Source organism: Corvus kubaryi, unplaced genomic scaffold, assembly GCF_017639235.1.
Source record: "Corvus kubaryi isolate FWS band 111438036 unplaced genomic scaffold, C.kubaryi_AGA036_p1.0 66, whole genome shotgun sequence".
Classification (NCBI taxonomy): domain Eukaryota; kingdom Metazoa; phylum Chordata; class Aves; order Passeriformes; family Corvidae; genus Corvus; species Corvus kubaryi.
Window position 1 is genome coordinate 9,743,527 of NW_024582054.1, and position 20,356 is coordinate 9,763,882.

The following is a 20,356-nucleotide window of genomic DNA, read 5'->3' on the forward strand; positions in this document are numbered from 1 at the left end:
TCTTTTAAAACACTGTGGAAACATGTTCTTATATGTGGGTACTGCTGCTTGAAACTGAACAGTTGGTCAACATCCAGACAACTATTAACAATCTTGCAAAAGCAAAGCAGCTTATAAGCGTAATAAACAAATGGTCATTTTGCTAAAATTGAGACCTAATTTAGTAATTTGTAGAATGACTCTTTCAAACTGTGCAACACAAAATAATGTAGCCAACAGTAACATACAGGTACACCATTTAATATTTATTATATGCATTTTATATACATTATTTTTCAACAGCTGTACTTTTGCTATGTGGTACAATCTTAAAAATTTGCTGATTCATAGTTTGTAAAACAGAAACCTTACAAAACTCATCAAAACTCGCAAACTGATCAGAAAAGTTTTGTGGAAGACTAGAAAAAATACTTTTTTGTATTAATCATGCATTACACAAACAAAATTTTTAGTTACATCATAAACTGAAGCACATCTGAAAAATAAAATAAAAGCAGGGAATAACTAGTCAAAACACAGCAGATTTATGAATCTTGAATTAACTACGTTTGTATTCTATTTGAAATGCAAATAAAAATAATTTTCACTCCAAAGGTTTTGAAACAAGATTGGTTTTCTGGAATCAATTCCACTCCAGGTACTTAACCAGAGGAAAAAGAATTTCTTGGTTTGCAACTTTAGAATTATCAAATGTCCCATTTTCTCATTATTTCAGACTGTTCAAAGAGTGCCATAACAGATATACAGGGCCCTTTAACACACTACATAAAAGGATATAAAGACCAACAAAAAGTGAAATAAATAACAATAGGCCATTAGCAAGATGGGTAATCCTTGATAAATAAACTCGTAAATACAGTAAGATGTACAAAATATCACATAGTGATAGGATGCCAAGATTAATTTTTTTTTAAGAGTTCATTCAGGGGTGTTAACCCCTCTGTGTTTCATTAGAACACATTTTACAGTCCTTTATTTATGAAGACAGTTATGCGATGATGATGAATTAGCATCCTTAAGCAAGGACTTAGCTGAGCTGTATTAGGCAAAAGAAGGGAAGATTGTGGTTACACGGCAGCGGGTCAGTGAGATCTCTGTGTTTTAGGGTTCTATAATGCAGAAAAACATTATCAATACAATCTTGAGCACTGTTGTGACAGGCTAAATATATAAAAAGACTTATAAAAACTAGAATTTTATCCAAACATTTTGTGCAACTAATGCTAAAATATTTTAAGTTAAATTTCCTTTTCTTTAAAGCAAAATAAAAGTTTAAAAGGGGAATCTGTGGCATTCAACTGATAAACAGAAGATTACTAAGAGATGAAAAGAAAGCTATTCTTGGAGCTCACTTCCCCCCACAAGAGCACCACATTCCTAACCCTAAGGCAGCACACAGAGTCCAAAATAAAAGTCTTTTGTAAGATCAGACTCCACGTTTGCTTAAAGACACCTAAAGAACAGACATACGCTCAGTTCATATCCAGTCAAGGCTACAAATACTGGTTTTCTTTTTTGTATTTGTCCCCACCCCCCCAAATACAGTAATTACAGTTAAATGAATGAGCCTGACATTGTTCAGGATGTGGTGACTTTTCACCAACTTACACCTGCCCCAATTAAGAGCCTTCACCCAGGCAGATCAGATGTAGTGTCTTATTGGTAACCTTACAATTGATGGCAGTGACGCATTCCCTCTTTTTTGTCCAAACAGACCTGCTGTTATGATGCAGGTTTGTTCTGCTATGTCACACAAATACTTTGGCAAGGGCATCAGCTCCTGCACTGGCAATATATGCTTTTGAAGGATGAAATGCTACATCATAAATTGATTCATCCAGCTTTTTCCTATGAGCTGTTATTTCTTGCACACAGGTCTTGCTGTCCAAATTCCACAACCTAATGGAACAATCATGGCCTGTTTAGGAAAGAAAGAAAGGAAAAAGACAAAAGATAAGGTTATATTTGTCAGAAATTCAGTTCATCATAAATGCAAAATTTATACAGAACATACAGAATATGAAAAAACCCCTTACTTCCAGACATTAAATAGATTCCATTAGGATCTACAGCTAGACTTGTGACAGCATCCAAGTGAGCAACCATAGAATGGATCATTTTACCTAAAAGAAAAATAAACAGTAAATTTCCTGTGAAGTATTGATTATTTGAAAAAAACCAACCCATCCCTATTAAATGCAATATAAGATAACATGCTTATTTAGATTCCGGTAATATTTGAATGGTCCTTTTCCATTAGAAATTACGAAGTTTCAACTGCAGACTCTTACATAAACATAAGGGTAAACAACATACGACTCTCAAAAAAGTATTGTCATTGTAAGCAATCTTTTTATCCACTTGGCATCTTTATTGGCAGCAACAACAATGAAGACCTAAAATGACTGGGTGAGAACCTCAATTTTTAGTCCCTGAAATGTCCTAATAACTGCCCCAGTAGGAGAGAGTGTTGATGAAGCTTTATGAAACAAGACTTACTTAGCCATATCAATGGTCCATCTATCTCTGTCACTGCTAGGAGAGAAAAATAAGGCAACTATAGGCAATACTTGCCCAAAATACTCTCCAGCTTCTAACAATTAACTGTTTGGTTATGCCACAAACCAGAAGGGTTAACTCTGCATTCGACTACTCTTAATGCATTTCTTTTCGCTGACCTCTGTTCCCGGACACTTAATAACATCTTTTAGCACCTCATTATGCTTTTTGGAAGGTGTTCTGGAATGTTTAACTGCACAGAAGAACCACCACCTCCTTTCTGTTTTGAGCCTATCACCTGTTGGGGATTAGCAACTGAACCTCAGTTCATATGTTGAAAAAGAGAGCAAATAAATCCCTGTAAGACCATGACCAACATGAAGTATATCAGCTTTGTTCAGTTGTTCGTTTTCCTGAAGAATCTCAGTCTATTTAGTTTCTAAGATTCTTCCTGAAGAAGCTCAAAGCTACTGAAGATCTTCAATCACCTTTTTAACCATTGTCTGAAACATATTAATTTGGCTATATCCCTTTTGAGACAAGGAAGACTTCATACAAAGTATTCATACAAAGGTATTAAAAATGTTCCCTTTTGCTTTCGATTCCTTTCCCCCCTTCTAATATGGATTTTGCTATTGTGACTGCTAAGCAACAAACTGGTATTTTTATCCAACCTCTTATTATAACTCCAAAGTTCTACTTTGAATAAGAACAGTCAGCCCAGTGATTATTATTTTTTATTACAATGTTTATTTTTCCTTACATGTATCATCTCACATTTATCCACATGGAATTTAATTTGCCTGCTTTTATGTCTATTAAGATCTCCAGTTCTTCCTTGTCAGCCTTCATGTTTAATAACCTAAATTAATGAATGTCAGTTAACTGCCAATATACTGTTCTCTGTTCAGATGGCTCATTACGTTGAACTACTGCTGATCTCTCCAGACCCACCGATATTTTATTCCACAAAAAGACCATTTACTTCTACCCTCTGTTTCCTGTCTTTGACCCAATTATTTTTTCATGCAGATTTTTTCCTTATTCTTTGTTTCTTGAAGTAATAAATATTAATTTCAGCAACATCAACACAATGCATTTAATGACCACAATTCAAATACATATGTTCATGGCAGGTGCAAAGAGGAAAAAACGTCCAGCTTTTTGCTTTCAAAAACAAAAACCCCAGGAACACCATCCCCTACTGGGCCCCAAATCAAACACACTTTAAATGGGGGTTTTGCACGTGCTTACTTTAAGTGAGCCTGGTATTTTTTTTTTTTCTTCCAACTTCGATAGGATAACATGTAGGAAGTGACAGGTAATTTCACAAACCGGAAGTTTAATTTTGCTCTTACAATTATTCCAACATTTTTGTCATGACAGACAGTGCAGTTTTCCCCTACAGCCTTCTTTACCTTCGTTTTTCCAGATCCTTTTCTGTTTTATAAACTTAATCAACAACTTAAGTATAACACAGGATTTCATTACCACAATGAATTCCGGGTTATTTCTTGCCCTAACAGGTACTAAGCCATCTTTTTTACTACTTTCAACTACCAGTTGAAAAACGTAACTGACACATGCTTAGAGTTAAAAGCATGGAAATGATGAAAAAAGGAACAAAGCAAACGTACTCTACAATTAAAGACCATTTTCTTGTCCCTCACAACTCTCTCTGCCTGTTTTGAGAGTGTTTTCTGACTTTTGAAGTCGCAATTGCAACACATATCACTATTTCACAGAGAAGGTACTGAAAAGGTTTAATCTTAGAAATACCAGAAGTTCTGTTTTGTGTAAGACTACATGACTAGTAAGTTTTCTACAAATGGATTGCCCCCATCTCATCCAGATTTCTTTAAACATATTCATATGCACAACTTAGGTTCTCTTTATCCTTACCCGTTTTGTTGTCAAAAAATTTGATGTGTCTATCTTCATGTGCTGTGATAGCTACAGGAAGTGTGGGATGACTTACTACCTTGTTAATATGATTATTTGATTGTACACCTGAAAATAAAATAAAAGAATATTCATTTGCCTTAAAGAAAATGTTAAAGTTAAAGTGACAGTATTTTAGCATTACACTTTACCATATTAACTAATATTAGGTAAACAACATTTTAGGATCAACGGATCTCCTAAGAAATAAAGCTTCTTGCTTTACAGGATGGGGCAAAGTGAGGCAGACTCTAGCCAAAGTACTGTAAGGTTAAAGCTTACAAGTAGTTTACACCCATGAAAGACTCTTGAGAGATAAAACCGAGCAAGTACGGCAGGGCAGCACTAGCCAAGTAGAAACAAACTGTAGCATGTGTAATATATGTTCAGCACACAGCTCTTACACCTCCACATCAAAAAATATTTAGCTGGGGGGGAGAAAAAAAGACAGAGTCACAGAATGGTTTGGGTTGGAACGGACACCTTCTACTAGATCAGAGAATCCAAATAACCGAAGTCAACCTAACCTCTTAGATTCTATCAGATATATGTGTGTCTTCAATTTCAACTTAAACAATGAATGGTTTAAAATCTCTTTAGCAGTCTACAGGATACCCTTTAAAAAAAAAACTTTCTCATCTTGGTATCCCAATTGCTGTGCCTTATTTTTCTTGATTCCATTTAAAAGTTTCTCTTCAGACTAGAAAAGGTATTTCTCCAAATTGTGATGTTCCTTCTCACTTCAATGTCAGGCTTTGCACGAGGTATCTGTAAGATAGCTTTTACACAGTTTTGCAACCTGTGGTGAAGTCTGTAAGTTCAATTATTAAGTAAACTAGACTAATTAGAGGGGAGAAGCAAATTCTCCCGTTGCACTATTCTTTTAGATCACATTTTATAGAAAGGAATGAGCAGGAACTGGAGGCTTTCCTTACGAACCACTTTAGGAGGTTCACGAAAAGTCTCATCTATCTAGAGTTTCATCAGACACATGCAATTAATTCTTAATGAGCTACCTCTCTGTAACACTTTATTTGCAGCAACAAGATTTCTAAAGAGTTCCACAAGAAACTGTGCTTAATCCCAACATGAGCAGAATTCTACCCTAAACTAAATATTCTGTTTAATACACCTATTATTCACCTACTTGTCTTAATATCCTCCATGTCAAGGCTATATGATGAAAAATGTGGTTTAATGAACAAAGCAGACAATTGAATCTTAAAAAATCTTAGAGAACAGTAACTGTCACTTTCACTATCTCTAACTACTTTCAAATCCTGTTAATAGTCATAAAATGGCTTGGGTGGAAGGGATCTTAAATATCATCTAGTTCCAATTTCCCCTGCAACAGGGCACCATTCACTAAACCAGACTGTTTAAAGCCACATTCAACCTGGCCTAGAACACTTCCCAGAGACAGAGCATCCACAATTTCTCTGAGCAACCTCTGCCAGCACCTCACCACTCTCACAGTAAAGAACTTGTTCCTAATAACTAATCTAAACCTACTCTCTTTCAGTTTGAAGCCATTCCCCCTTGTCTTGTCACCATATGCCCTTGTATCAACAAGTTCCTCTCCAAGTTTCTTGTAGGCTCCTTTAGGTACTGGAAGATCACGATAATGTCTCCCAAGAACCTTCTCCAGACTGAACAACCCCGACCCTTTCAGCCTGTCTTCACAGGAGAGGTGTTCCAGCTCTGGAATCACCCTCATGGCCTTGCTCTGGACTCAGTCCAACAGCTGGGACCCCAGGGATGGACGCAGCACTCCAGGCAGGGTCTCACAAGACCAGAATAGAGGGGCTGAAACACCTTTCCACAGTGTTTGTTCCAAGCATCTTTAAGCATCTAACCATCTTTCAAACTGAATGATGCAGAAGAAGAGTAAAATTTTTTTTATTTACTACACCATACAATGAGGTACCATATAATATAACAGGTACCTCATCCAAGATGGCTATTTATTATGGAAGAGGTCTACTTACCAGATTCTACTTGTGATGAAAACATTACCACTGACTGGGATGTTTCTAAATCATAGATGACTGTGCTGCCAGTGTTAAAAGATGCCACCATATGAGCAGGGTCACAACCTATGAAGTCGACTGATGTGGGTATTCCATGCTCTAGAAAGAGAGAAAAATATCTTTAGAAAGATCAAAACACTTTAAAAATTCCTGACAGTTTAAACATTTAAGCTCATACTTCAAAGAAGAAATTTGCACCTTTCTTTAAATTAATGCTACAGCACCATGATTATTTTATTACAAGTTCCTCCTTTAGCTCTGTTACCTAGTTTGGATAAATGGAGATAATGAGCCTGGATGCATCATCAGCTGCCTCATAACAGATTTTCAAGACCATTGCAAAAAGTTACCTTTCTCTCCGTTGTAAGTGCAAATACAGGGAATTTTTTCCGGTGGGTTCCATAACCTAATAGTGCCATCTGCTGAACAAGACAGTAAGTGATTCTTTACACCACTGTAAGCAAGACCCCAGACTGCATCTGTGTGAGCAATTAATGTGCCAGCTAGAACGTTTGGCTCTGGAAAAAAAAGTTCAGAAATGAAATCTTTTTAGTGAAGAAACATTAAGTATTTCTTGTACCTCAACAAAAATTAAATTCCACATAAAACAGTTGTATGTTGCCCCTGCCCCTCCTGTCTAAGCAACAGCTAGAATATTACACAAGTCATTTTGCACAACCACTGTCATCCTTCTCAAAAAAACCAACCAACCAGGAAAACAAACAAACAAAAACTCAAACAAAAAAAACCCTATAAAACCAAACCAGCCAACAAAAAAACCCCACAAACAACTGAAACAACATTTATCTTAGTTTTCTGGTAAATTTCCATCAGAAGAAATAAATAACCATTAAGAAGTTGTAATTCTGGTTCAAAATTTTTTGCTTCTCAAAAATATAAGTTATGATTAATTTTTTCTTTACTGCATAAATCTCATGAATTCCTAAGTCTCCCTATTACAGTTCTACACAAAGTACATCACCAGTGCAAGTGGGAATAAATAACTAATATTTGCCACACATAAGTAGTTGAAAACACACAGTGTAGCTGATAAATGGCAGTAATATTTCAAAAAAGCTCTAATAAACATATTAACATCAAGTGGAAAAATAATGTTCAAGACAATAAGTTGTTTATCTTTTAAAAGGTACTTACCATAGGTATCATATGGATCCACATTAGGGCTAGGCATGTTCCACCACTGGATGGTTGCATCAATACCACCACTGAAACACTGTTCTCCATTGGAACTAATTGCCAATGACAATACAGGTCCACTATTCAGAGACAGAGAAAAAAGCTGATTGGTAATTGCCTATGGGAGAGAAGTGAAAATCTGGCTATCTGCTTTCAAAAAAACATCTGGATTGGCTTAAGCAGTTACAAACCTCTTCATAGAAACAATTCTATTAAAACATTTTTTAAGTCTCAACAAGTGATATCAACATCTATTAAAATAATGATAAGTAATTAACTAAAACTATGCAAATTGAAGCAATTCAAAGAACACCACCTGATTTCTCAGTGTACCTACACTACAAATGGTGAGTTTCTACAGCGTGTCTATGCCAATCTAATAGCTAGCTGTGCAGAAAGAGGTGGCTGCAGCCCCCCTCCTCCCTGGCAACGATCTTCTCATCCTACTTTAAGGAACAGATAATAACCTATGCTCCAGGAAACTGGTTCAGAAAAACAAACCTAGAAATTGTACCTTTTGGCCAAATTTAGACTCCTACTGGTTTAACTTCTTCAACCTGCTTGCTGTGATACCACACAAGCACAGGTTGTAGCCCAGGGAGAAAGAGGTATACTACTTTGGACACACTACTACCACAAGTTTAACTGTACTGTAAAACCACATCCCCAAACTAGGTGTCTGGGTCATTTGACAGCCATGCTCATGATAAAAATGAGTGCAGATAAACAAACTAGAATTACATATTTGAAGATGTTGAAAAGGAAGACTACTGGCTGAATCCACCTATATATTTGGTAAAACGAAGAATGAAGATGGGCAGAAGGGCAATGTTGCTCAATAATTGCCTGAGGGGAAAAACAGTAAAATTACTTTGCTATATCACACTAGAAGTCATAGGGTGGGGATTAGTTCTGTATCAGAACTTTCCCAAACCTTACTTTGAATATTCACTAACAAATACACAAGTAACAGCTTAAATTTAGACAGAGATCTGGAGAATTCAATTGGTCAGTGACCCCCTGTATTACTTACAAGAACTTATATTTCAACATGAGGACAAACTGGTAACCCAATCCTAGGGAAGAGTGTTTTATGCTTTAGCTAGTAAGTGCAGAAGTAAGACATCATGTTCTATCATGTGGCGTAAGGGAAGAGGAAGCATGTATAATTTCCTAATACAAACTATGAATTCATTTTCTTTTTTGTTGTTTTTGAGGCCAGCACAAGAAGTGCCATCCACTTCCATGCTTATCAAGGAACTCTCTTGAAGCTTACCTGCTAACTGGGTCGGAGAGTGGATCTTTACTTATATAAGCAAAGTACTACTCTGGCTATCAACTGTGTGTTTTTATCTTGCCCTCTTATTGAAAGAAAGCAGAATTCAAAATTAGGAAGTGAAACTCAGGCAGTAATAAAGCAGTTAACACAAGCCGAAAAATCACTAAGACACAGACCTGCATCTGAAGACAGTAGCCAAGACTAGCCTCTACCTTACTCATCTTTTCCACATATTACATATAAAATCCACAGTCCGAGACACGTCTTAGGTGATTACATTATCATCATCTATAATCTCTCCTTTCCACTGCAGCTAAACAAATTTGCCACTTTCTTCTTGTGTTATCATTGACTCTGCAATTCATGACAGGGGCTTGCTTGGTATTAAGCTGCTTTACAAAGTATAATGGGCCTTGTCTAAACAATGTAAAAATAGTATCATTTGTGGCTTTTACACTGAAGTTTTTTATGAATACATGAGATAACAACAATATATTTATCAGCCATGAATAATGTCACTTACATGTGGGCCCTAAATGTGTAGATGGGTTCTACATCTAAAGAGGCACTCCTGAAAGAGAAAGAAGAGTTATTACACTACATGAAATCTTTACTGAAAAATTCTGAAAACATAAGAGTTTAATCAATTTCAAAGGCATGTAAAACACCAGTGATGTTTTATAAAAACCCATATACTTGCTTTTTGGCAGGAACCGTTTTCTGCAAATTCCAAAGTTTTAGAGTATGGTCCTCAGAGGCTGTAACCAGCACAGGCTCTACAGGATGAAAAGCTAATGCTCGCACTCCATCAAAATGACTGCGTAGCGTATACTTAGGGTTCCATGTCTTTCGGAAGGCATCTTTATTGGCTGGCAACTTAAAAGAAGAAAAGCAAAGGTGTAATTTTATCTTGGATTTTAAAATACATCTTTTATATATATATCCCCCCATTTTTTTTGGAAAACAGCCTATGCTTGACTCAGCTAATATATATTCAATCTTAAGTTTGCATTTACCTACTGATTTGTGTATATATATATATATCTATCTATCTATCTATCTATAACCCCATCTGGCCATCTAGGCAGTCTGCAACAGTTTCCTTTGACCCAGGCTGGAACGATATATAATGTTAAATACACAGAAGACTTGATTTTCAAAACTGATTTTAATCCTTTCATGCAATGACACTAATTCTTCTTCCTTGAAGAAAGAGAAATGTGTCATTGCGTATCATGTTGTCTGTACCCCAGGAAGAGATTATAGCTATCAAAAGCTCATTCATCACCTTAACACAATAAAAATCAACTTGAGGTGCTTAGTGAGTGATCTTCCTCAGATGAGTAACTTGACTGAGATTGAAAAGAAACATACATAATTCTTGAATACTTCTACAGGCGAAGGTATGTACACAGAAATAGCTAATCGAAATTTCAATACACATTTGTCATGATTTTAAACATAACATTACACAAATATTTAATGAATTTTAAATATATTTGTGAGACAATAACCTAGCTGCTTTGTGAAGCAATATATGCGAACTATACATTTATATACTGGGAACATCCAATTCATACTCTTAACCTATAGACTGTTAGGCTAAAATACAATAATTACAGCTGCTTAGTATTAATTATAGGTAACTCAGAAGAGTTACCATAAAACTTCAAGCCCTTCTAGATTGCAAGAGACTGATTTACATCTTTTAATACAATTTATATTTATGTAGCAAGCAGATCCTTAGAAGACTACATCCCATCCTAAGCCTCCATCGTAAAGAGGCAACATGTCCAGGTACTTCTCTCTTTTCATAAAGGCAGTTTAGAAAACTGACTTGAATTAGATGAACAAAATAAGCAAACTAAGAATGAATGGCAACTAATTGTATCCTTCTCCTTACAAATTATCTATTCAGCATGTAATTGTCAAAGTATGTTTCTTGACTGTAGGCCACAGTATCTTGACATCTCAAGCTAATTTCAGCAACACTAATAAGAAATTAAATCTCCCGTAGCTAATAAAATCTTACTACCTTATATCTGTCAGGACTGAAAATAATCAGACAGTAGTGTAACAAGTACTGTAGTAAGTATTCCTGGACCAAATCTATAACCTGGATTGAATCATCACTACTCACTCAAACCAAATTCAATTCTATCCAACAAAACAAACAGGCTCAGTTAATAAAATTTACTGTTCTGAGTTACAGATGGGCAGACATTTGCTTTTCCATTATATTACTGTAAATTTCAGTCCTAAGTGCAAACTTTACCTAATTCTGATCAAGTCACAGAAACTTGTTATACCAGACATGTAACCTGAATTTTTAGGGTTTTTTTAATACCAACCAAGAAATACATATAAGAACAAAGCATTTTGTTTACAATCTTCCTACTTCAGAGTGCACTGAAGACTGCAATACTTTTATCGAGATTTAAGTTAATTAGCACTACACTGCATATTATATACAAGCTTTTTAAAAAGAATAATCTTCTGTTTCGGGAAGCAGAGCAGAGTGGAATTCTGGAGTTCTGCATTAAACATAACAGATCTTGGACCAAACTGTTGATTTATTTGCCTCCCCAAATAGATAAGAGAAGTGGGGGGGAAAAAGAGAAAAAAAATAAAAGAAAAAAAAGAAAAAAAAAAAAAAAGGTATTTTCCTAGCAAATAGAGTTCCTTGATATTTGAAATCCTCATTATGTAACATATTCACCTACCTAGCTAACTTATGCTGCCTCATGTACTTGTGGTGATCCGGGCCTTAGAGAAATTAAAGCCAAATTTTGAAATACCAATCCTTAATTTTAGCACATGATACATCCCAGATTACACAGAAAACTTTCAATTTTTTGGGTGCAATATGCATCCACATGACAATAATTTCTATTACAGTTGTGATGAAAAGTCATTCAAGAAAATAGGAACTGGATACAGTAATCCTTATTTTTCAAAATATGAAAAGGGTTAATTATATCTTTTTTGGTTTCTTTCTTAAAAGGGCTGCTGCAAGGGTAATTTTGTTTTCAGCAGTACAGAGAAATCTGCTAAAATGCAAGGTACAGAATTTACACAAGTTATGAAAAGTAAGGTATATTTCTTATTTAAAGTATAGATTTGAAGCCTTAATTTTTTTAAAACAGACTGGAACATCTTGTTTCTTTTAAGAAGACGCCACATACTCTTCATTAGAAATCTAGTTATATATAAACCAATTCTTAAAAATTCTTTTCCTTATCCATGTTTCTAATGGATCCTGATATCCTTACTGCAAAAGTAGGAGAACAACTGATACATCTTTAAAGCGGTCCTTGGAATCTCTAAGAAAAACAGCTAACCAGTAACGTAGTTCCAAAAAACCAAATAAAAAACTCAACCCCACCTCAGAAAAACATAGTCAAGGACTTGGAAAAGGGATTTGATGATTACAAAGGATAAATGGGAGATTATTCCACAAAATGGGCCAGAGGAATAATGGAAAAGTAGTAAAATGCGACAGTGTATATCAATGTTCTAAAGTGTGACATCTCAAAAGCCTCTCAAAATATAAGGCATAGATGGACACACTGCCCTCCTGAGTCTTGATGCCCTACTCTGTGTGTGTGTATATATATATATACACACACACATACATACACATACACACAGTCAACATAACCAATGTCACGACAAGACAGACTATGGAACCATACAACTTCACTAGCTGGTCCTCCCTTTTTCCATGAACTTCAGTGGACTTTACTATAGACCAAGAAGGATCAGCTGAATCCTTGATTCTCATCCTCTGTTGACAAACACAGAAAATAGTACATTCTACAAAAAAAAAAAAAAAAAGTAGTTGTCCCCCTGCCCAAATCCACCCAACACTCAGACAAAAACTCTGCCTAGGTCAGGAGACACAAAACACCTTACATGTCCTAAAAACCTTTACTGCAAAATCCCCTTAAGCTTGGATCAAAATGAAAAAAAAACATACAAACCATACACCACAAGAAATTGCTAAACAGATGCAATCAGAATTGGAAACGCCTGCTTTATTATTCTTGCTCAATCTAACCTAATAAAAATCTCTTTTTGTCTTTGTATTTTTTGTCTGTATAGGATCACAAACAACCCATTCATTCTGCCTTGTAAAGCACAGGCAAACCAGACTGAAACTACACCTTAGCTAAACAAACACAAACCAAAACCAGCTCCTTCCCACCAAAAAAAAAGGCACCAGGGAATGAAGATCTTCCCTGCCCCTGCTGTAAACAGAATCCTAACACATAGTAAGGAGACATGCATTTCCCTGTCTCAAACAAGTACTCCCCAACAGCAAACAGAAAATTTAGAAAACAATAATTAATAACTGCAGCCAGTGTCTTTTTATGTTTTAATGTCACTTTTTCTTCATAATGTTGTAACTTATTGGAGTTTTCCAAGTTTACATGCTCTGATAAAGGAAAGCTTTCCATTTTTCAGTCAGTCCTACTGCAGAAAAACACCATTCTCTGCTGCTATGGAATCCAAAAATATACAAATGGGAGCATTTGATTTGGCAACATTATTCCCTCAACATAAAAACAACTACATGCACTGAGGTCAACGTAAATAGCCAGATAATGAGAAAGACATGACTTGAGATGACTGTACAGTTTAACAGATGACCAGTCTCGGAGACAACCTGTGCATTTAATCAAACATACAGAAATCTTTTGAGCTACAGTTGAAATTCCTAGGATTTATACTTAACCCCCATCCGGCATTCATATCCTCTCCTTTTCAAAATACAACACTCATCAAGGAGTGATACATAAAAGCTAGTGGAAGCCTGTCGTGACTTTATTTATTCATGCACTCTAATGGCTCACAAAAGCTATTTGAAGAACATGAACCTATTGGGAGCAAATGCATTAAGTGTTCTGGTTTGAGGTTTTTTTATTGTTGCTGCTTTACTTACACATTAACTCCTTGTCTGAAGATATACTGGAAAAGGAGGTGACTTCAGCTAAGCTTAAAAAGGCATTAGACTAAGATGCCCTACAAGTACTGGATTACAGGTACAGGGTAAGACATGGTCTTATTGTGCTGCAAATCCATAGCTATGAGGAAACAACTTCAGAAATTAAGAACTATCAAGGAATTTTTAACCTGAAGAAACACTGTGATGAAGAACTAATAGCACCTGAATTTCAGTCTCTTCAGATTCATGACAGGACAGTGTCTTCTTAAATATAAAAAAATTCTTGCCACCTGTGTTATTTTTGTTTCTTCTGACACATGAAGTCAGAAGCCACCGTGCATTTTTCAGCTATGCTTTAAAAGGAAGAAAATATCCTAAGAGTACTGAGAAAGGAGGACTGGACAAGAAGCAGGGAAACCAAGTGACAATTATGGCCAATCACACCTCATATGCGGTGAATGGTCCAGTAAGAAAACAAAACCCTACTTCTATCTTTTGTCTTCTGTATATATCACATATAAGAGCATGAAATAGCCTCTTCCCACTCACCTCCCAAACCAAGCTGAAATTAAAGAACTTCTAATTAAGTGAGAAAACTTTGAAAATTCAACTACATTGAAAAAGTACAATCAACTTCACCTACAGGATAACTAACACCTTCCAGCCTTCAACAAATGTGCGAAGTACTGCCTTCTACTGCAAATTTCTTTTTAGCTCAGGCAGCACTTCATATTTGTGTATTTATCAGTTACTCTCTAAGTTTCCCAACAGCAAAGGTTAACTTTTATTCTGCATCATTCTTCACACCACAGAAACCATTTTGTCAGGTTTGTCACAAGCAGCACAGAGTCTCGTGTAACAGTTTGATCAGCTGGTATCAATTATATTCATTGTAATGCTTTCTGAGTTTAGTCCTGGCTCACCTGTAAATATCCCTCCATCTCGGAATAAGCAAAATGGCTACACACTGTTTTATAAAGAAGTTATACCTCACAAAAGACAGGAATACACTGCAAAGTTGCAATCTGCAGTCAAGCCAATATTACAATTTTAAATACAATACTGCATGCAAAACTTACCTGAACACTTCCCTAACCAGCCATCCCATGTTAATAGCCAATGAAAAAGTCATTTAACACTACTGGTAGAAGCTTAATGCATATGGTCAAAGGAATATCAGAACACTCTAGATCATAATAAAAATACCCCCTAAAAGCTTACATCTGAAATACACTACTATATGTAGTCTATGCTGTTAACACTACTTACTCATCAAAAGGACAGCAAATAAATAAGTTAATATCAATATTTGTGTTCCATGCCATGTCTACTCAATACTCCATTTCAGTGTGTAACTATTGTTTTTGTCATGGTAAGACATTAATATGTATTTTATGTCATAACACATTCCCCCCCCAGTGACAAAATCTGAATTAAATTATTAACATAGAAAAACCCCAAGTCATCTCACTTAATTCTGGTTACCCAAATTACTTAGCTCATTCACAAGGAGCATGCTCTCTCCTTTCAAGTAACAGCTTTTACTAATGAAGTGCATCAGTAATATTCAGGGTGGAGGAGAGGGGACCCAACTATTATTGGTTAAGCTGTGTAAAGAATTTTAAAATAAAATTGCACTTACATCATAACTATAGTCTGCATCATTTGTAACTGTCAAGTCTGCAAGGTCTCCAAGGCCCAGAACACTTAACAACACATCATCAGAACCCATAATAAATGACTTGCCTCCTCCAGGTGGAAACGTTATTGGCTCAGCTACAAAGAACAAAACAGTTTCTTTAAGTCTCAATATAATAATTCAAACTGATGAAAAGCTGTATTATTCATCACTTAATAGCAAAGCAGAGCTTAGAACTGAACTTATATGTACTACATACAGCCCCAACTAAAAAAAAAAGTATGAAGACACGCACACATGTGCAAACACACACACATTATACACACAATTCTTGCATCATGCTTTGTAATTTGATTTCAACTTACTTTACAGAGGTGTTAATACTGACAAGTGACTTGACTGACATTAATTTACACTGCAATATCAAATGTACATCCCAGGTCCCCAAATTCTCAGCTGAGTTTTTCATTCATTGCACCATGCTTCCTGCCTTCTATCCACTTGCAAGTAAGTCTTTGTGTTTTATACTAGTCAAATATTTCTATTTGCATACTGAAGTATTTTTTAATCACTCAAGCAAAAGACTCCTGCAAAACAGCTCTTCTACTCTGAGATTTTTCAGACAACTGAAAAAAAATCTATTATTTATTTCCTGTGTTAGTTTCTCGTCATGATTTTGGATTCTAATTTTAAAGTATACTCAACTGATACGTTGTCTAGCTATGCCTTCCTCAAATTAAAATTTAACATGTCTGTTAATTATCATTTAGAATGAAAAGAAGTTATATATAGCTATTCACTATGAATTCCCATCTGAATAATAAAGTTATATATATTCACCCATATTCTTTACACTCTTCAACAATTCTGTAAATCTCCCTCAACCCACAAATATCAATTTAGCAGTAAGGAACAGCAACGAAGGCTTAAACATTGTAACACTTTAGCACATTTTAGAAGCTACTTTTACTTCTCAGTTTTCCACTTAGAAATAGCAATGCTTGTTAAGTAGCGTATGTAAAAAAAAGGTATGTGTGAACTTTAAGTATAATCATCTGCAAAATATGTTAAATGATATTTGACATCTTGAAAAATTAAACTTGCTTGACTTTTGAATTTCACTGATTTGGCAGAGAGAGTTATGGCCTCAGTTTAATGCCACTCCTAATTTCTGATCCTCCTAGAAAACCCTTCAATCTCTGAGAATACAGTTCCCAGTTTCTTGGGATTTTGTCTCACAAAAGAAGTTCCAAACAGGAGCACTAATAATTAACTCATTCCTGTTTAGAACACACATCTCTATTATTCCATATTGCCACTACCTGAATGGTAACCTAGGTCTGTTCCACTCCTGCTGGAAGTGACTGAAACCAGGCGTAAATTTATAGATGTCTGGCACCACTGCTAGGGCTATGCAAAGAGAAGCCAGTCCAGCTAGATCAAAATACATCACTTCTCAAGAATAAAACAGGTTCTAATGCTTCAGAACTATTGTACTATTAAGAAATGTAACCTCATTAGCACAGTCAACATAACCATTTGTGAGAATCTAAGAATATAATCTATATAAGAACACAGACTGCTGTTCCTATAATTGCATAAAAAGAGCTAACAATATTTTAACTATACACAATCACCTGTTTTAAAAATATTCACAATCCATACAGAGGTTTAACTTGTAAGAATGTAACATTACATTAACAGCCCAAAATGGCTTACCATGCCCTTATATGAATAAGCTTTTCATTTCCATTAGTAATTTACTAAAACTCTACATTTGACAGTCTACTACAAACATTTATAATTCATAAAAAGCCATATTCCTACAAAACACCTATTTACTTTCCTGTTACTCCTATTTGATCTTTAGGACAGGCCCATAAGGTTTACGTAAGCCCCGTAACTTGTGATACTAATTCTTTGTGAAATTAATGTCACCTGACCTTAACAGATCAACCTTCCTATGCTTTATACTAAAAATTAAGGACTACCACATTAGGAACTTATACTACAAATTCATCAAGCTTTGTTTGCTTGGGTGACTATCTCTTTCCTTAAAGCTTCAAAATTAATGCTACTTGAAATTCAGAAGACTATTTCTCAATACTAAAGTTGCCAGTATGTGCATACAGTGTGTTCTACAATTCATTTGCACATTTTATATTTTAAAGTGAAGCATATTTGAGAAGTTTAAAAAATGGTTGCAAACTGCTTTTGTAAAAAGGAAAAGGCAGAATAGTAACACAATGAAAAATACATGATGTTACAGCTACTAAAAATAAAGACCCACATCTTCACATATCAAAAACAATGCATCAATTGATATATGCAAATGGTAGTTAAATATATGACTTTTTAATGCTTTTCATCTAGAAAAAAAATCCAAGTATGCTAACACACAGTACAATATTATTCTCATAGCATAATATAAATGTTTAACTGAGTTTGCAATCAATAAAGTAAAAATGTGGTAGTACAAGTTCCTTTGTAGGTGAAATAAATACTGAAATACAAAATCATATTATTGAATATTTGCTTAGCCAATCCTAACCAGCACTTCTTACCTTCAAGCTCTTGACATCATACATAACTAAGTCAAAATCAAGCTGTAATATTTGTACAAACTACTTTAATCTCTGATCAGATATGTACGTTCATATAGGCTGTTGTTGTCTGCTGTACGACAGGACATCTTTACCTTGTTTTCCACAAAGTTAATATGTGGTACACCAAAAGCAGCTATTCATACCCAAGCAATTATCTATTACTGCTTTTTTCTGTCAATCTGTAGATTGACACCTCTGCAATCTGTAGATATTAAAACTGAAAAACAACCAGTGAAGAAAGTAATTCTCTGTACACTGGATGGAAAATCATGTTGATACCATTTCTGAAAGTCATACAATATGTTGAAATGGAAACTCCAATTTCTCATGGCCAAAATTATCAAGTGAAATTATGGCATAACATCGTATTTAGCCAGGCAGTTGAGAGTGAAAAAAAAAACCCCAACAAAAACCTAACTCTCACACCTTTAGAGGTATGAAAGGTGTATTCCAAGCCAGTTAGAGCCAGTTACTCCCTGAACTCCCCTTCAAGAAAAAATTATCAACCACTGCCTCAGAACTGTAACACTTCAAATTGTAACATAAAACTTCCATCCAGTCACAAGAAAATCATGGTTTGATAAAATCCATCAGCATAGGCTAGTGCGTCCCAAAAAGAAAGCCTAAAATTATCTGCAAAATCTTAGCTTTTAAAATACAGCTGAATAAATAATTGAGTAAAACTTGTATTTGTACCGCATGGTGCAAAATCTGTATTTTATGATAATGAAGTATTTGGCCTTTTAACACACACATGAGGAATTCAAATACAACACTGCCTGTTTGTTTGCAGCTTTGCACCTTATGGTACAGACAAAAGGTCAAAAAGCCACCTAGCATTCAGGATAGAAATAGCAGAATTTACACTCTAATAATCAAGTTTAAAAACAATGCAGAAACCACAATGAGCAGGTAAGATGATAGACATTAATATTACTACTCTTAATGAATAAAGCCCAAACTACACCAACAAGTTAAAAACATATGGACACATTAAACAGTGTGAAAATATAAACATTAAAGCAGTTTATTTGAACAGTGTGAACAATCTTTACTTGAAGGGTAACACAGTGTTTGTGCTACAAGAATGAGGCACTGAAAGTAAGTCCCTATCAAATTCAAATTTAGCATCTATTTCTTCAAAAAGATTGCTTTGTCCAGTATTATTTTAGATGTAAAGCCTCTACTTGAGACAACGGCCCTGTCCATAACAAGGTCTGTGTCTGTGTTCCCTTGCACAACGTGTATGGCCTAAGAAAAACAGCCAAAGACAGACCTAGAAAATTGTAACTGTAGGATCACATGGCCTTAATATCTAAACATGGCTAAAAGGCAACCTAAAGCCTGTAAACACTAAACCTAAATACAACCTAATTGTATATCTACAAGTTTTAGCAAGTGTATTTTCACCTGTAGATTTTTCAGTTGCATTCCACAAGTAAATTTAATACTGGTTCATCTTGAAGTTGGAAATAAAAACAAAGATGAAAAGGAAGGCAGTAAAAAAGACAACTTTGGTAAAATGACAGTTTGGGAGAGCAGCAAAAAAACCTCCTTGAACCATGGTTTTGTTTTTTTTTTCTGCTTGCCTGGTGACAGGCATTTGTGAGGCCAAGGGTGAAGAAGAACAGGTGAACCAACAGATTACTGGAATTAGTAGTAATGCAAATTCCATTTCTGCTATAGCTGATACCATACCAGGTCTTATGGGTCGAAGATCATTCTCAAAGAGCCAAATCTGAATACATCTGAGTATTTTGAATGAATATGTTCTATGTAGAGGACAATTTAGAAATTAGAATGGTATTCTAATTTCAAAGCTAATACAGGAAAATCATTCCTTTAAAACAAAAAACTTAAAAGCCAAATACAAGGTTTTTGACTTTAGATATAATAGCTTGCCACTAATTTCCACTGTCAAAGATAAACCTGAAACTGAAACAAATACTTTGTAAAGAAATAGTGTCTTTGTAAATTTGTGTATGTAGACCAAGGGACTTTTATAAAAGAGAACATTAAATTTGAGGAAAAGAGACCTAATTAGTCCCACAACTAAAATCACCACTTTTCATTTTAAAATACAAACTGTGCATCAAATGTTAATACTCACCTTTTTTCCCCTCAAAAAATAACAACCTATTTGTGAAAGGTTTTGCTAATGGGGGAGGGAGGGTCTGCAAACAGGGATTTAATAGTGAATAGTGTCAGAACACACTG

At 35.2% G+C, this 20,356-nt stretch overlaps 1 protein-coding gene across 5 annotated transcripts in view; it reads right to left on the bottom strand.

The window, feature by feature from the left end:
* Positions 1-224: 224 nt before the first annotated feature.
* Positions 225-20,356, bottom strand: part of STRN3 (striatin 3) — a 61,543-nt gene continuing 41,411 nt past the window's right edge. For all 5 annotated transcript variants that reach the window (XM_042047043.1, XM_042047047.1, XM_042047045.1 and 2 more), the window contains 9 exons: positions 15,537-15,670; positions 9,647-9,822; positions 9,470-9,517; positions 7,626-7,747; positions 6,821-6,988; positions 6,429-6,569; positions 4,402-4,509; positions 2,037-2,123; positions 225-1,918 (listed from right to left, as the gene is read on the bottom strand). In XM_042047043.1, the coding sequence (XP_041902977.1) occupies positions 1,749-1,918; positions 2,037-2,123; positions 4,402-4,509; positions 6,429-6,569; positions 6,821-6,988; positions 7,626-7,747; positions 9,470-9,517; positions 9,647-9,822; positions 15,537-15,670 (1,154 nt within the window). In that variant the 3' untranslated portion in view covers positions 225-1,748. The remainder of the gene's footprint in view (positions 1,919-2,036; positions 2,124-4,401; positions 4,510-6,428; positions 6,570-6,820; positions 6,989-7,625; positions 7,748-9,469; positions 9,518-9,646; positions 9,823-15,536; positions 15,671-20,356) is intronic.